The 18,544-nt window shown below is 43.8% G+C and overlaps 1 protein-coding gene across 1 annotated transcript; it reads right to left on the minus strand.

Annotated features, from left to right (window-relative positions):
• Nucleotides 1–808: 808 nt before the first annotated feature.
• Nucleotides 809–18,332, minus strand: oafa (OAF homolog a (Drosophila)). The gene is made up of 4 exons (XM_071900671.2): nt 17,594–18,332; nt 5,091–5,225; nt 3,886–4,066; nt 809–2,857 (listed from the first exon to the last, which is right to left on the minus strand). Exons 1-4 carry the CDS (start codon nt 17,822–17,824, stop codon nt 2,583–2,585), a joined length of 822 nt encoding a protein of 273 aa, XP_071756772.1. The 5' UTR covers nt 17,825–18,332; the 3' UTR covers nt 809–2,582.
• Nucleotides 18,333–18,544: the final 212 nt, after the last annotated feature.

An 18,544-nucleotide genomic window follows, 5' to 3' on the forward strand; every position in this document is an offset into this window, starting at 1 on the left:
AGCACTTTCACAAATACAGTAAGAAACCATTACCTTGATGCTGAGCATGTGGCTATTTAAAATAACGGTGCCTCGAAGCTCTTGTTCGCTTATATCCTGAGTCTTTAGTGTCCTGTAAAGGCATGTTTCTGGGGGAACTGTCACAGGTTTGTTTGCTATTTGTTGTCCTTTATCTGCGCTCCGCCGGTGGCAACAACAACCTCAGCATCCCTTAATTCCCCCTCCACCATTTACTCGGTATAGATGCGGGTATGGTCGCTAACATTTACTGACGAGGATGGTTCCCTATTTGTAATGTACTGAACTATAGTGTACAGGTGATGGCCAGCTTGTTCAGTGTTTAACAAAAAGCCTGCCTGTTTCCTTGGCATCCTCCTGGATCTCTTCCGTTGTGGTGGAGGGTTGGATCGTCTTTTTGAGAAGCAGCGACACCTTGTGGTCAATAGCACGCATTACCCCTTTCTGTTGTATAATTGAGAAGGGGCAGCAAAGCAGCCTCCAGCAGGGGAACAAAATGGAAGTAGGTAATACTAGTAGTACACTGCTTCATGTAGCAGTGTAAGTATAGCTGGTGGCTGCAGAGTGGTATAGTGGTTAGAGACAGTCCTTCACCTGGATGATCTGGCTTTAAACCCTGGTGTCTGAAAGCATCTTCCCTGTTGAAGTGTCTTTAAGCAAGACATTGAATCCCTAACAGTTTCACTAGTGCTGACCTCTGACCTCCCTGGCGGAGGGCAGTGGAAAGATAATTTCCCCATGGGATGAACAAAGCATCACATAATCGTTATTATTATTATTAATGCAGTGCAAAGAAAGACTTTATTGAAACAATTCATGTAAAACACAACTCTTGAATGGTACATAAGCTAATTGCTTCATTTTCTCATTAGGGCAACTTTTTTTTTTTTTTTTTTACAACATATTCAAAACTCTTTCATAGAAAAATATGTTTAACAACTTATTCTAGAATTACATAGCAAAGATATCAGTGGAAATGTTAAGGCACTTGATCACCGGAAAAGGCCACAAATTGAAATGTTTCACTCATTTGGTTCTTCAGTTAGGAGGACAGGCCAACACACACAACAAAATGAACATTGATATGGCAGTAAAGAGTGAAATGAAGAGGGAGGCAAGACAAAACAACTGTGGTTGGAAAAAAATAAAAAATCATACTCAAACCATTGTTCTACAGACAATTAGACAGACAAATGAAATTTGGTCCCACAAGTTCAAGAAGTGCTCCTTGAATTACACAATATAACTGATCAGGGATTTGTGATGCATGAATGATACACATTTACTTGTTGAAATGAACAGACACCAGAAACCAGAATTATGGCACAGGGATATCACTGTTAGCAGGAAATACAAGAAATTGAAATATTGTATAACCAGAAGGTGGCAGTATAGATTATGAGAAAAGAATATCCTGCAGTGTTAAGTGTATTCCAACATGACAAAAACTACTGTAGAGCCTGCTTTTAGAAACTGAAACTTTACACCATTATTTTTTCATCATTTCCTTTGAGAATGCTGACTTTGGTTTACTTGACACTTTTAAAAAGAGCATGAGAATGTGAGCTATGGGCATGGGGGGTGGGGGGGTGAGGTGGAGCTAAAATTGTCCCACTCAAAGAAGATAATAAATCTGTTTAGTAACCCACACCCTCTTTACAACCACGAAAACCTGACAACAAAGTAGCATGACATATAGACGGGACTTCACACTATGTCCAAATCCAAAATGTTTTCTTACTTAAGCAAACTTCTTGTTAAACGAGGACAGGAGGTGGTGCAGGTGCATGATTTAAGAGCTTGTGTGATGCGAAGACGAAAAGAAAAAACACAAAATCTCATGAGGTTATTTTCAACAGAAAAAAAAGGTACAAAAATAATCCTCCATAATTTCACTTTGCAACCAAAATAAATAAAGCCAGCATCAGAGAGACATTTTACTTGTGAGCCAACTTGCACTGTTACAAACAGGACTTCGGTTGGCTGAAGCCGTTTCTCACCACGCCACATTTTTTACACTGACAGACAGATCGATCCGCCATCCAAATTTTCCTTCACCAGGATGGGGATTCTGTTCCTACGGCTCCTTTGATGAGAACGGGACTCTGCTGCTGGTGTCGAACTGGCCAGAAAAGTAGAAGAGAATGCACTGTCCAGCTTTGTGCATAAAGTTTGTATGAGAGGTTGTTGTTGTTTTTGACATTTTTCTGCTCCAATATTCTCTCCCAAAAAAAAAAGGCACAAAAGTGACAGCTTCAAAATTGAAATTACATAATTTTTCCCTATGAGTTTTAAAGTCAGTGGGTCCTCTTAGACTGTACATACGTACTGCAGCTCTGCTTCCATAAAGGTTTTGGTCTCATTTAGAACCTGAATTGTTTTCTATTTCAGCCTCTGGGATCTCACCGCTCCCCACCTGAGACAGCTTCACTTTACATCTTATAAACAGAGATCCGGTATCACCGTATTCACTCTGAATAGGAGGGTGGAGAGGCATTGGCTTGGCTGGGGAAAACTGATTTCTCGCCATTTGTTTTTGTTTTTTTACAATCCAGAAAAAACTGCTAGGTCTCCTCGTCCCATAGACAGAGCTGTTTTTGAGGAACATAGTAGGAGAACTGGTAGCCCTTGCTGCAGCTCTTTATGCCGCACTTGTAGGGGGTGCCTTTGCCCGTGGTGTCCCGGCTGCGGCAGTACTTTAGCAGGCAAGGGTACCACTCCAGACGCAGGCTGTATACGCAGAGGCACGGCTGCCACAGGTCCTTAGTGGAGCGGCAGGCCTGAAAGCTGGGCACATCTGCTGTCTGAGGCAGGATCTCAAATATAGAGCCGTCCACTCCTGGAACAGAGGCAGGGAAGGGAGAGTAAACACCAGCGCTTGTGGTAATAAAAACAAAAGGTAAGCAATGTCTAGAGATGTGCAAATCATACTGAAAATGATTCTCTTTCTGATTTGACTCAATTAAATACTGTATTGAACTGGAGAGAGGGCAAACAAAGTGGCTAAGAGGGGAGATTGCGCAGTAAAAAGGGGACTTTGTTATGCAAAGGAGATGCTACTGTGATTCCCCCCAAAGATAATGGTGCAGAGTGCTTGGTGAACCATGACCATCAACATTGTTTCCTTTATAACAGTGCTGTCATTGTACAATACTGCTGTCATACAGATTCTCCTCACCCTGGATAATTTGGACTTCATTGCTAAATAGCCCATACAAACAACTGCTTAATGGAAATAATATCTTCTTTTTTTGCGTTCTCAATTTGCGGTAATGTGAGCATAGTATGTGACATGCTCTTTAGGGGAATAGGCTAAAATGCACCTTAACAGCAGTCTACATTTGTTTCAAAGATGGAAAGTGGTTTTTAAAAAGTGGAAAAAAGTGGAAAAGCGGAACATTTGGAAAGCATGTGCATGTAAAGAGACAAGGGGGAGGGGGAAAAATACCAGGCAGATAGCATAAAGACCACAGTAATAGAGTCTAATCTTATCAGCAAAAGCGGCGGAGATAACACTTGAAGTCGCATCTCTAAACTAAAGTGGAAAGAGCTGTTGAGGAGATACACACAGGGAAGAGACAGAGTGTTAGGGAGATAAAGAGGGGTAGCAGATATAGAGTAAAGAGACGGCGGGGGGTGGGGTGACAGAGAGAGAGAGAGAGAGAGAGAGAGAGAGAGAGAGAGAGAGAGAGAGAGAGAGAGAGAGAGAGAGAGAGAGAGAGAGAGAGAGAGAGAGAGAGAGAGAGAGAGAGAGAGAGAGAGAAATCATCACAATGTGGAAAGCAGTGAAAGAGACACCATTGTTTGCCCACATAAGTAACGTTAGAGACAGTGGTGGAGAAAGCTAACAGTGCGATGACCCCTGACCTTTGTCCAGCCAGTGTTTGACGTCGGCCTCCCTGGTGTAGATGGCCTCGCGGGCCTCGCTGCACATGTTGTGGATGTGGGAGCTGAGCGGCCAGGCCCGACTCAGGTTGACCGCCACGCTCATGGTCAGCTGCTCCAGGCCTCTGCGCTCCTCTGCCAGGCGGATGGCCTGAGGATTTTTCTGAGCAGACAACAATATGATCAGTGTTCACACTCATATGTTCACATGTCCTGTGGAGCAGGAGTGCCAATAATGCATCATTTATTCAGACAGTGGCTATAACCAAGGGTGGAAGTAACTGATTACATTTACCCCAGTTACTGTAATTGAGTAGCTTTTTAATGTACTTGTAATTTTTTGAGTATTTTTTAAATTCAGTAGTTTTACTTTTACCTAAGCACGTTTTTGCTGAAGTATTGTACTACATTTTAAGTAACATCCATTACAGAGTACACATTTTGTAGCCTTTCCATAAGCATCAGAAAGTCAATCATGAAGCCATTCACAGTGAACGGTCAGTCAGCAAAGAAGAGAAGAGTAATCTGGCTTTTTGTTTGTGCACTATATTTAGTGATTTCTAATTTTTCTAGTTAAAATAATCTAGTTTGAACTCTGTCCTCTCATCCTTTTAGAATTGCACAGAAAAGATCACATGTAACAATGTTCTCTTTTCTAAAAAGTAACTCAGTAACTTTTACTCTGAGTACATTTTAAACGAGCAACTTTTTATTTTTACTTCAGTAGATTTTAACACCGGTCATTTTACTTCTACTTAAGTAAAATGTCAGCAAGATAACAGTACTTCTACTTGAGTAAGATGTTTTAGAACTCTTTCCACCCCTGCCTATAACAATGTCCGCTTGCTACCTGTTCCTCACTAGCTATCTTAAATATCCCATCCCAACAATAACAGTCTCCTCCAGGTAGTCAACAATGTCAATCTTTCTCCTATCCCTGAACCCCATCCTGTTAATATACCCTCCTTCTCCTAACATCTTGGGGGTGCAGGAACACGGGGCAGTGCGCTCCAAACAAGAACGCTACCATCAACACTCCTATTAAGTCAAATCAGTGAACATTTCCTCTCGTGCTCGGAGTATATTCAGCTGTCACTCTATTTAGCATACACGCCCTGTTATATGCATAATACAAGACATAAATGCTGCCTTCTCAGCTCCCATCCCATCCCGTCATTGTTGCCTACCTGTCTGAGTCGGGCCATGGACTCACTGGGGATGATCTCATTGTGGCTGAGGCGGGAGATGAAGCACAGGGCCTGGTACTGGTTCTGCCCTCGCTCCAGCTCCCCCAGGATCAGAGCTCGGAAGATCTTCACATCCTGCAACGCACAGACACAGGAATGGCTGAATGGATAAACAGTTGATTCCAAGAAGGCATTGAAGTGGTGCATAAGACAGGATTATATTAACTTACTGTTTATTTGTACAGGCTCAAAACAGATTATAACAAATATTCTTTCCGTGTCTGTACTTAACGTAGCACTTTTCCAGACGTTCACAGTAATCTAATATGTGGAGTTTACAGATGTTCAAACAACTGTCCACTAAAAGCCAAGAGGGGTTTATGTTCACTGCACCAATAGTGCTTCATCTGACAGTTTGTTGATCATTTTAATTGTCTGTAGGCCTGCGCAGTGCTGCTCCATTCCAGCCCTGCTTATTTGTGCTGTCAAATTAGGGCTTTGGGACTTTTTCTTCACATAATTATCACAGTGTTTCTCACATGCCCTTAAAGTCAGAGCGATTTCACACCGTTTTATGTCGAACCGTGGAAGTAGAAAAATTAAGATGGTGGAGAATTCACCAAAAAACTTGTTGCTGTTGGCAAGCGTGTGAGAGATCTGGCGCCAGCCCCAAGGCCATAAAGAGTTCTGTGAGAGGGCATGCAAAGCATGATGGGAAGCTCCAGCAGCGGGGAGAGCGGAGCAACAGACCTGTCTTCCTATTCATCTGACCCCCCCACCACCCCCCACCATGACACCCTCTTGGCTTCACCCCCAAGACACACACATAGACACACACAGTCCCAAACACCCCTCCTCCGCTTTTCACACACCCGTCCGAAGCAGACAGGCTGCAGAGGAGTAGCAGCTTCGAGGCTTTCACTCCGCGGGCAGGAGGAGCTCTGGGACGACTCAGATAAACAGGCCAGAGAGAAGCCTTTGTTGTCTCCTTAAGCTCTTTGGTCCCACTTCCTGTATGCAGAACTGTACACACTGGCAAGAAAGCAATGCAACCTGCCTCAGAGGTGTTTACGCTCTCCTGTTGTTTATAGACTACTTTGCATGTCCGCTGGCTTCTCATTCTGAGAACTGCTTTTGTCTGTGCAAAGAACTACTGGCAGGCGTACAGGACAAGCAAGGGTATTACACAAGACAATCATGCGATACTATTTGACCGTTGGAAAGCAAATTACTGAGCAAATATTGATTTATGGGCTTGATGTGATATTAGCCTCAGAGATTTCACACACGCATCTCTGTAAGCGGCTTAAAGCGGCATGAAAACATGAAGACAAAGACAGAAAGGAAAACACACAGACCAAAGTATCCACCTCTGCGACTGATCTTCTTATACCGTGATAATAACCCGGCACTCTAGGTTCTGGGTAAGAACAAAGTCCAAATGATTAAAGAGTATGTCAAGAGGAGGCATGAATATATCACAGTGAACAGTGACAGACCACAGGAGACGCAGGGGAGAGGGAGGGAGGGAGGACGACGCCGATAGAGAGACGAGCAAATAAGAGTGTCATTTCCCCTCAAGAGCAGGGAGACACCGAGGCCGTGACTTCAGGACCTCCCAGACTGCAGACACATGGCGCTAGGCTGGGACACTGTGTGTGTGTGTGTGTGCATGTATGTGTGTGAGGGGGCAGAGAAAGAAAAAGAAGGGGGAGGGCATTCCTGTCAGCCACATGGATTGCCCCAGGGCTCTCTGGGTAATTACAGAGGAGCTCCACCAACTCTGCTTCTCTGGAACCTATTCAATACTATACTGTAGACACCAATATCTCCTCCTACGCTTGTGTGTGTGTGTGTGTGTGTGTGTGTGTGTGTGTGTGTGTGTGTGTGTGTGTGTGTGTGTGTGCAGCAGGCATGTGGTGAATGTATGTGTCCTGATTAATGATTCTCCAACTCCTCTGGTCTGCTCTTGGATATGGGCCAGGAGGGCAAGGGGAGGGCACCAAGACCTGTTGCGCCATGTAACTTCGCAGCACACTGACATCATCACCGTAAAACATCTTGCACACACACACACACACACACACACACACACACACACACAGGTAGCAGCGAATACACAACACATTTCTGTCCGCAAACAATGGATCTCAAGTCAACAATGAATGGAAATGAAGGTTAACCGTGGCCTTAAAATGGCAATAACCAGCCCATGTTGATGTCTTAGCGGTTTAGGTGCTGCTGAGATAATAATCGCTGTGGCTTGTAAAAGCAAATAGGGTAATAACAATGACATCATCTGCGCTGTAAATACCCAGACAGAACCAGTAGGATTCAACTGTGTTTGTTTGGACAAGACTAGACTCACTTCTGCCTGCCTCAAACCAGCACTGTGCTCACTCACTCACTCACACTCGGCTGGCACATACACACGAGGATCCGCACTGGAGCGTGTGTGCAGACACACACACACACACACACACACACACACACACACATACACCTACATACACCTACACACACAAGCAATATGCGAGTTAAAAGAAAATATAGCAAAATGTGCAGTGGCAAAACATTAATGATTAAAGAAAGTTCTACACCTGCTCAGATGATGACAGGTAGTAACCAAACATCAAGGGAGAGAGAGTTCTGAACTTGACTGATCAAACAACAGCTCTCGCTTTTAAAATCTGCCAAGTGGGCTGGTAGCGTTTTTTAAAAATCAGAGCGTTATGCAAACCGCTGATGGTGGAAGATACTGGAATGATGACTTTGACGGAAGATCAGAAGAATATGCTTGAGGGTGGTGCCAAACTCAGGTCACCAGTGTGTGTGTGTGTGTGTGTGTGTGTGTGTGTGTGTGTGTGTTGGGGGGGCGTTCCTGTTGTGGCAGAACCTGCTTCCTCTGTGCTATGGGTATAAATACAGATCCTGTCAACGGCTGCCCAAATACGGCACATTATCAATCAGTGGACAAAGATAACCCTGGGTGACACATGGAGTGAGAAAACACGCACTAATTCAGCTTTAGAATGTCATAGAACAAATTCCCTGAAACGGCATTAAAACTGAAGAGCAAGGTCAGTGAAATTCACGACTTCCTGAAGAACTGAAGCCTATATCAGGAGAGTGAGTCACCCGCTAAAAGCACATTTCCACATAAGAACATAAAATTAAAGGTTTGCAGACCAACATTTAGAGAAAATCACCAGGTAGTTCGTTGCGTGGACGTTAAGAATTAAAAGAGTGACATTTTCTCATCTTGAAAAAGACGGATAATACCATAATCAAAGACAGTGGAGCCTTGAGTTTTTCCCCGCCACAGTTGTGTAAATGTCAGCACAGCTATAAATAATCCACGCAAGTACAGATTCCTCAGCTTTGCTCCTTGACACCAGGGACCAACTCCATTTTGGAGACAAACTACCGCTGGCCAACAGCCAAACACAAGTGCGTATTCATGCTACCTGACTAGTGGGTCATATTAAGACCTGTTAAACAGGAGAGGGGATGGGGGTCCGTTTTATTGGTGGTTACCTTTGGTGGGCCAGATTATTTAAGAGGTGCACAAAAGCCTATTCAGACACTCAAAGGGTGCCATTTACAGTGAACATTCTCCGTCACTGTAGCTGTAACCAGGCTGGCCAAATGCGTTCTGTTCATAGAGCATATAGCTGGTTTACTGGCTGTGAAAATGAGCGTTGTGTGAAGCCATAACATTGAGCCCCTATTGAAAGGAAAGCAGGTCGTTTTCTATGAGGGTCTCTGTGGTTAAGAGCGGTTCAGCTGTCCGAGTGAAATGACTGTTGCCAGACATTTAAGTCTCACTTTGGATGCCATGCTAACTGTGCCAGCTCACGCCTGCATGCACGGATGGACACATGCACACACACATACACACACTCACATACACAAACACACACACACACACACAAAGAGTGCGCCAGTGGCTGTTCCCCAGGGCAGGAGGTTCTTCCTGTTTTCCAATCCCCTCTAAGACCCTGTCTGTTGATAAGGCTGATGGCTGACTGGGGAGGCTCGTTGGTCAGCCACGCTCTGATGAGTCATTTGGGATCACTGTGGGTCCATGTGTGCGTGTTTGAGTGTGTTTGACAGAAATGATCTTTGTAATCAAGTGTTCAGAGCTGAAACCAACAACTCCTTTCAATTATTAAACAACAATTATTTGTTCAAATATAAAAGCACACAGCTTCAGCATCACACCAGTTGATTCCTTTGACTTCTATTTGTAGATGAATCAGTGATGAAGTTTTAAGATCTCTCCCCCTGCCTAAATGTCTCCGATCCCCCCTTTAAAAACAACATGAGGATTTACCATGCGTTCGGAGACGGGGAGGATATTTGCCTCGGTGTGTGAGGGGGAGCCCAGTCAAAAGGCACAGGTGTAGCCAGGGATTAAAGATCAGGTTCGGAGACAGAGGGAGAGAGGGTGACACAGACAGACGCAGACAAAAGGAGCGGGAGAAAAGCTGCCGTGCTGAGAAATGCTTGAGTTGAGGCTAATTACAGAGGCTCTAAAGGCAGGAATGTGGAGTCACATTTGGGGGCTGGTCACACCTGGCTGTCCAAAGTAGCGAGCCAATTAGTAAACAGTGGCAGTGAATGGACAATGCAAACACTGGAGACCACTGAAAGAAAGGTGTTCCCCTTGGCTGTTCTCTCAGCAACAATGGAGGGCAACTCATTTCAAACGGCTAGAGGATTTGAGTGTTAACATGCTAGAAAATAGAAAAAAAGTATTACACATGAACTCAGCAATACAGCCATAAAAAAAGATAAAGCAACAACCTCTAATTTAATCTTTAAAGACTTCACACCTGTGCAAAATATGTGCAGGCCACAAAGAGGGATCTATCCGCTCACACAGAATCTGCACGCAATTATCCAGACAACCAAACTGTTTTTGGAGACTTTGCATTCAGGAAATGAGAGGGAGAAAAACAGTGAGTGCTAACAGGGAAGGAAATGAGGCAGATAGATAAGGCATAAACAACAGTGATGGCTGCAGGCCCATTCAGCCTCCAACCTTTGTGCCTCGGTTTTCATATCCTGTTGCAGAGGACACGCAAACAGCTAATTACACACAATATTAACGGCCAAGGCCAAAAACAATGGTATTATTTCCATTACATCATTATTAATCTTCTTATGCAAAGGCCTAGATTAAAGTTGTCTTCATCAAAGCCTTGTATGCAAAGAGTCTTAAACCGCCTGAATTCAAAACACCCAAATTGAATTCTTGGAATTGTCATCAGTAAAGGTTTGGATGTGATCAGACACATGGTATTTATTTGGTGTTTCTTTGGGTGTTTTCTTTGTGTGGGTAATAGTTTAGAAATACTGACAAGTGCCAGATTATCTTCTGGGTAAAAGAAAAGGATAAAGTGGTATTACAGAATACAATTGCTTTTCCTGTTGAGCATATGTTTTTTTAACAGCCTATTTTGTCAATTTTACTGGCCTTCTTTTATAAAGTGGAAAATCATGCCGCCTCATGTTAGTTTCTACAATATTTTTGAGAACAGCAGATGTTAGTTCCATCCATCCTTCCTCTTTTCCCAGAATTGAATCAACAGAAGTGACATTTCAGCATTTTAAAAGGTGACAAGAAGAACAGTCTCCATGACAAGAACAAAAAGGGCAATGCAATACTAACTCAGGTACAGACCGTCTTACATTTAGCACTAAAACTGACTGAACTGTCATGAGGGTCACACCGAGAGGTCAAGTAAGGTTTGACTTGGACGAACCCAGTTGACCTAGCCAACAAGATATAGACAAAAACTGTTTCACTGACAAAAGGACATTTCAGGACACTGTGTAGCTAACAGAAGCCTTGGCAGAGCTTACTCCTTTATTAACTTTCTCTGTTAGCTGCAATCTTAAAACCCCTGAAGTGGTTACAAATGATCACAGCTATGCACAGCACAAGCCACAACCATTGTCTCCTCTTCAATCAAAGCCTGTTACTGCAACACTGTGGAGCCAAGCCTCCCAAATCATTTGATTGTAGGAAAAAATCTAAAAAAGGTGGACGTCCGCTGTCTGCTCAAGCCTCCCTCCCTCCCTGCCTGGGAGTGACTGTGGGAATGGGAAGCCTTTTCTTTATCTGCAGCATTGAGAGGCCAACATCTGGCCTGCTGGTGGGAGCAGGATAAAGGATAAAGACATCAACGGGGGCCGAGGGGCCATGGGAGGCCAAAGAGGGGCCACGACAAGGCCATAGAAGAAGCTAGTCTCAGTCAGCAGGGAACAAAAGGTGGCTATAGGAGAGAAAGGCTTCTTAGAGTATGAGTTCATCTTCAAAAAAGGTCCACCTGCTACACACATCGCATACACTTCTGCTACAATCAACAATGTAGAAAGATGGATGCAGAAACAGAGGCAACATAATATAACCAACAGCTTTTCTTAAAAAATAAATATCATCCTAAATCATTTCAGGTATAAAATGTACATAATTCCACTGACTTTTTTTCTAGAATAACTCAAATGCTTCTTAATTGTGCATAAATGCAATGCCCAGACAATAGATATTTCACAGGACCCGCATTTATTAAGAAAAACAAGTCAGAGAGATTAAATCACTTTTTCAGGGGAGCCAAGACAGAGTAGTGCAATTCCTGTGCATAACATGCCCTGTTTTATTATGCAATAACCTTGCTATCTGTGGAGCTTATCTCTCCCACATGGAGATGAGCCATAGCATGGAGAGGGAAACTGAGTAGGAGGGGAGGTCTTCTAAGGTACTGCTTAAACCACTTAAAATAACAAAAGCCTGAATATCTCTGAGCACTTGTTGGGGATGTGATACTTATTCAAATGACACTGAGGTTTATTTGAAGTTGAAGTTCATTTTCACTCAACCTGGAATGGCTGAGTTCAGTGACCGTCATTGACTTGCAGATGACTCACAGTGACCTTACACAACAGTGGAGGGGAGGCGTGAGGTGCCCCTCTGTTCTAGCGTGTCCTCAGCGGCACCTGAAACCACAACATTTCCCGGAATAGGTGACACTCACCTGTAAAAAAGACCTTACAAGTTTGTGCAAGTGACAAAGTGGTATGATGTTTCAGGGTTGGGTGGGAGGCATAAGGCGTGGCGGCGGAATAGAAAAAAGTCAAGCATAAAAAGCGCGGTGACTGCACTGCACTGACTTGAAACAGATGTACCTACAAGCAGGGAAAAAACAAGTCAGAGCCGCTTCTCGTGACAAACACTGCCATTTCCCACGAATTAAAACGAACATAATGGATCGCCAGCAGGCCGCCCACGCACCGCGCCAATTTGCCTGATGGTTAATAAAGGGCACAGCTACAGCGTCCACGTTCTTGCTCAAGTTTTAGGCCATTTGCCCAATTTCCCTGGGGGACATGTGAAGGCTGTGAGAGAATTAGGGATGGGCATCTGCCAAAATGGGTCACAGATACTGTATATCCCAAAGGGAGGGCACACAGAAAGGCCAACTAACCCCCCCACCCCCCCCCCCCCCGCCCACACACCTCTCACTCTGCTTTTTACATAGCGCTCACATGTGGGTGTGTGTGAACAATCTCCAATTCATTTTCAGAGCAAGTTTAACTGTTGGGCGTATTCATAAAGCCTCCTACCTTTGAAGAGAATCAGGATATACAGCAGAGTGAATTGACCTGCGGGCAAAACAGGCCCCGGCTGAAACACAACCCTGTTTATAAGGCTGACTTGAAAAGAGAATTAATAAAGTGACTAACGTGCCCGTTCACACCACTGTGCCATTGTTTACAGCAAAAGCCCCAATCATTTAACATGATAGTGTGAGTGTCAAGTGGCTTCCCCACATCTGTTGCTCTCTTGAACCAACAGCTCAGCGTGGGGTGGATCAGGGAGCACCAATCACTAAGGTCTCATCTCCTTTAAAAAAAGATTAAAAAGTTAACACCATACCTGTAAGATTGCCTTCTCAAATGTATTATGATCTGTGTCTTGCGCTTTTCTCTGCTTGTCCTATATAGTTTTGTTCTACAACTGATTGTCGATCAGTTAAGATCTAGTTAGGATCATTCTCTGTAAAGTCCTCTGAGATATGCTTGTGATAAAGGGCTAAATAAACAAACTTATTATGATAGAGCCAAGGCACATGGAACTATAAATGTACTAAGATTTTGCCTCACTGCGTCTCAGAGATGAAACCTGCTTCAAGTGTTAACTCAACTGGGACGCCTGTGAAGTCACTCGCATTCCTGCATTGATCAAACCCACTAGTCTGGGGTCTGAATGCATGCTGCTAGGCACAAACAAAAGTTCATACATCTGGAAAGACCCAATACATCCATTTCTTAGAACCTCTAAAAAATATGTGAGACATTCCCCTTTGATTAATCTCCAAGACATGGTTTATGTTCTGTTCAAGGTCTTAGACTGCGTATGACCGCAAACTGCTACAGTGTTTTTGGTGAGGGAGGAAAAGCAGAAGTGCACTGGAGTAACATTCAAGGCTACAACAGCACAGTTGTGTTCAGATTTGTCTAGCGTTGCTAAATTGTACTTGGGACATTGAGCAGGTTGTAGGGTCAGCTGTTAATGCTTGACCATGATACAGGATATGGACAAAATAATGAAATCACTAAAATAAAGTGCTCCTGACAGTGGAGGCTCTGGTTGTTCAGCACCTGTGGGTGGTGCATTTTTTTTGGCAGAATTTGGGTTTACTCAGTCCTTAGAATAATAAGGTTTTCTGTAATAAAGAGACTTGGAGATGAGAAGTTGTCCTTCTGTTATCTTTATTGCTTGCAAACAAGACGCAATGCCCACCCAACGAGTGTGTGAGACAAAGAGCGAAACAATGAGCTTTGTCCATCCTTCTTATAATCATGTAGTAGAAACAGTCATGAGAAGTCCGGCACATTCTTATACTTGAAACATTCTACAATTAGGGTGCATCTGTGCAAAAGACAAAATCCAGTTCCAACCGGACACTCAAGGCCTTCTCTGGTCAGAACTTTTGTTTATCTCAAACTGGTGGAGAATGGAAAAATTACTGAAGACAGAGACAGCATTCAACTGAGAAATGGTATCATGTTTGATACATGATGAATAGAATGGCCAGGTTCCGGAGATAAAAGATTTATTTCCAGTGCAAACAAGGACCAATTCAACTAGCCACTGTCTTATCTGTCTCAGGTCAGGTCAAAGGCATGAGAGATGTGCTGAACAGCAGTTTGTAAATTTCCACACAGAGATGAGCTCTCATAATAATACAAAGAGTGTACAGTACAGATATTAAAGACATATAGAATAGTATAATAGTGTAATTTCCTCCACATTAAGCAAATTCAAATCAGTACTGCAGAATAATTTTGAATGATCAGCTTCACCACATGATGGATTTCTTTCCTGCTGCGTCTTCCAAAATGATAATGTCACAGTTGTTCAGTTGCTCGGTTGTATGAGCTTCATAGACAACATGTTGTCAATATGCTGAGGTTTTCTCAACAACCACATATGATCGTAATGAATATTTATGGGAATGTGAGACTTCATCTGAGGCAGCGGTTTCCACCGCCAGTATACAAGATTGAGGCCCCAAATTATTCAGAATTATCTCTGTTATGATTAGTAACGTTGCCTAATGGGAGATGAGTCAAGCAAAACATTTACATTGATGTGCATGTATTCTTTTCAGATGACTGACATGCAATGCAATGGTTGTGAATACGTGATATACTTGCTTATGTGTGTGTTAATGTGTTGTCTAAGGCAGTGTGCAATGGAATGGAATGACAGCAATTTATTTTTATGGTCCAAGACAAATTTCTCTACGGAGAGACAAATAAATCTAAATCTAAATCTAAAACCATGACTGAAAATTAACCTGTGCTGCTACAGACCCACTATCAGTAGGGGAGATCTTTATGCTGCTTGTGCATTATTTTGTTCAAACCCTGTCGAGTCCAGTACCTCACAGCAAGCCCACAGTACCAAACCGTTTCACTCACCAGTTCCAAAGAGGTGTAATGTGTAAGCTAAAGCGTATCATCTTTTCCATATGTCCACATGCCTTTAGCGCAAACGCAACCCTCTTGAAATCACAGTATGACTCATTCTCACAGTGATCCATTGCCTGGACAAGGTTGACTAAACTTCCTTCTCACATCCCCAGCCAGCTCATCACTCTGGCAATGTTTAATGACTAGAACATTAACTATCTGCTAAGTAACGGCACAAGCATGTGACCCATTTCCCATCGTATCTTGGCCTTGTATTAAGAGCAGCTGAAAGTGAGACTGCGGCTCTCTGATCGTTTATGAAAGATTCGTTGTTGAAATGAAACTATCACAGTCATTGCCAAAGTCAGAAGTGATTACAGACAAACTCTCCGTAAAGAGTGACTTGGCATTTCGATATTTAAACCTCGACTTACTTCAATGTTTAAATCATGGACCTGAAAACTGAATGACTCAAACATGTAATTCTCAGAAACTCAGATGTGTTATTATTATTCTTGGTGAAAGTTATGCCTATACTTTAACCAATCCAGTTACATTCAGTCTGTGACTACTTCAGAGAATAAATGGAATAATGCATCCAGCCAGAACTTTAGCCTGTACAATACCTATCCACCTTTGGCTGTAAGGTTCATTATAAGTTATAACCCTCCTTTGTTTGACATCCCTGTTTAAACACTCTTCTTCCCACATGTGTTCATCTGGACTGTAAATTCTCTATGGCAGCTGGAAGTGACAGTGCATCCAACTTTCCATAAATCTTGGAGATACTGCAACGAGGGCTGGATGAAAACCACATGGAAGAGGAATGAGGAGAGAGCAGGAAGTGAGAAAGAGAGAGAGAGAGAGAAAGAAAAAGAAAGAAAGAAGGAGACAGAATGAGAGAGAAGGAGGGAGAGAGCGAGGGAGAGTGACCTACAACTGGAACAGATAAATCAGCCAGCGGAAAAGTAAAGTGATCTAAGAGGTTCTATTGGCTTTATTCAAATAAACCGAACCATATGTGTGTGTGTGTGTGTGCACGCACGTGTGCACGCGGGAGAGAGACGGCAACATGGGGCGCCTACATAACCGAGTGTCGGCTCCCTGCTCGCAGATCAGTGTACGTCTCTTTATCTTGGTGTGTCACCAGTGATTGGGGGTGATGGCCTCCTCTCTTTCAACTCTAAATTAGCTGTTTTGGTTAGTGAACCAGACGTCCAGATCAAAAAAGGTCAGACATGCCCACTTAATCCTGGTAAATCTCCCCCTTCACATCTCGCCAGCCTGTCAGCTTCCGTGTGACAGCAACCATCACAGACACATGCCATTGCTCTGTGAGTCTCACAGAGTCCCCCAAACACTCAGCAGTTGTAGCCTCCCGTCCAGGACTGGCATTCACGTGCCTTTCGAGTAGTTATTGTCAAAAGTGATGCGGTTTCACCTTTCAGATCATCATGAAGGGAGCGGTGATACGCGATCCGCTCCTCTACTTTTAGAAGAATGCTAAATATGGCCGCCGATTGGCCTGTGGGCTGAACACATGAGCAGCTTTTGGGTTTTAAGGCTACGGGGTCAGCGGGCATCCACATCTGAGAGGAGGAGAACAGCCGACTTGATGTTTGGGGGGGCGCCAACACTGAGCGACACTGGAGACGGAGCAGGATGGACGCACCTATGAGCCCTAATGTTGGGTTTATGTGCCAGGTACAGCATCTGCTCCAGTGATGTTCAGGCTGGTGGGATGTTTCCATTTAAGCTTCAGATCTGTGACCCTACATCCAAGCAAGAAGAGGCAACCATTTAGCCTGAGCCAAGGGGCCATCGTGGTTCACCGGTTTGAGAATTGCGGTCTTGAATGAGCAGTAGACTTGAGGCAGAGCTCATTAGATAAACCAAGAAAGAAAAGTTCAGTCAAAGGTATTAAAGTAAAAAGGTAAGTAAGTGGACATTTACTCCTACACACCTAGCACACCTCGTCTTCCACTACCCACCCCCCACACACACACAGCAACATGCTTTGGATTTGTTAAAGAAGGGGTTCCCAAGAGTGTCAAGGACCCCTACATATACAGATAAATAAAGCCGCAGACCCCTGTTTGGTATGATTTTGTCCTAGGTATACTGATCTGGAGAGTTTTATTGCTACATATGATTTAACACAGAATTTATACTGTAGGCAGAGAGGTAACGTCATGAAAATAGTCATTCATACTTATTATATTCTGTTCTCATTGGGTTAACTTCCAGTAAATGTAATAATAACAAAATGTAACTATTCCTTACTCGGGGACCCCTTGGGGCCCCTGAAAGACCCCCGGGGGTCCCCTCACTTTGGGACCCACTGTGTTAAAGTCGGCTCACTGACAACATTTACAGCTGTATAGTGGGTGATTTTACACGTTTTAACAGCATCTTAATCTCACATTATCAGCGTGTCAAACTAGGTGGCCGGGCAGTCACCCTGACGGCACGGCAACATTTGGTGTAAGTGGTAAACAGGACCCCCCCCCCCTCACCTGTTTGAAGTCAGCGACAAAAGTAATGAGCGTCCCATCTCCCTGCTTGAATTCAAGTGATATCGAGTCTTTCTCGCTGTCCGCCTCCAGCACCTCCTCGGTGATCAGCCCGTCAGAGAGCCGGACCCGGACCCGCAGCTCCGAACCGAGTCCCAGAGTTACGAACAGCAGCAGGGCGCAAAGTGAAGTCAATATCCGAACTGACGCCGGAGAGATGCAACTCGCAAACATCCCAAAAGACGCAAAACTGAACCGGACAGAGGAAAAAATCGAGGCGAAATCCAAAGATCTGCGTTCATAATATCCCCTAATTATTTTCTCGCATTTCGGAAAGCCTTTTCCCACCTATTCAGCGTAGGATTATACTTTACGCGTTCCTCTTCCATACTCTTTAAGTCCTTCTAAAACTGCCCCGAGTGCCTGTATTTTCCAGACTTTCAAGATCGGTCATGGAAATTAGACTACACCGAGTCGACAATCCCCCCTCTAAAATCTCTGCTTTTCACTACTAGCAGCTTAGTTCACTTCCATTGAAAGTCTTTGGGTCCGCAACTTGTCTGGGCGTTATTAATAGGATCATGCGCAATTCAGTTTCTCCCGCACTACAGGCAATACTCCGATGATGGCACGTTGCTTCTCATTCTGCATTGTGTTGATATTCCCGTCTATTTTTTCCCCTTTTGCAATTCATGCAGTCCCGTCACTTCCTATCCGTCGGTATCCCACTGCTCGCCTGCCTGGCCTCCAAACTTTCTGTTGTGTGTGAGTGCAGTGATGGTAGTAAACTCTTAAAGCCATACCACCCTCTGAAAACTTTGCCCATCCCCCTAAGGCCTCATGTGATCCTCCACTCCAACAAGTAGGCTGAGCTAATAATACCCCCAACAATTATAACAAAGGTGTTATTAGCTTTTTAAATCATAGCTTTGTGGGTGTTGTTGCCTGCCTTCT

This window comes from Centroberyx gerrardi, chromosome 6, assembly GCF_048128805.1.
Source record: "Centroberyx gerrardi isolate f3 chromosome 6, fCenGer3.hap1.cur.20231027, whole genome shotgun sequence".
NCBI lineage: Eukaryota > Metazoa > Chordata > Actinopteri > Beryciformes > Berycidae > Centroberyx > Centroberyx gerrardi.

What these genes read in the sequence shown, in the direction of transcription:
- oafa (XM_071900671.2), bottom strand. Translation starts at nt 17,824, where the DNA reads ATGTTTGCGAGTTGCATCTCTCCGGCGTCAGTTCGGATATTGACTTCA. An exon ending in TTGTCGCTGACTTCAAACAG is followed by an intron (nt 5,226 to 17,593) that starts GTGAGGGGGGGG and finishes TGTGCGTTGCAG; the next exon opens with GATGTGAAGATCTTCCGAGC. An exon ending in CCATGGCCCGACTCAGACAG is followed by an intron (nt 4,067 to 5,090) that starts GTAGGCAACAAT and finishes TTGTCTGCTCAG; the next exon opens with AAAAATCCTCAGGCCATCCG.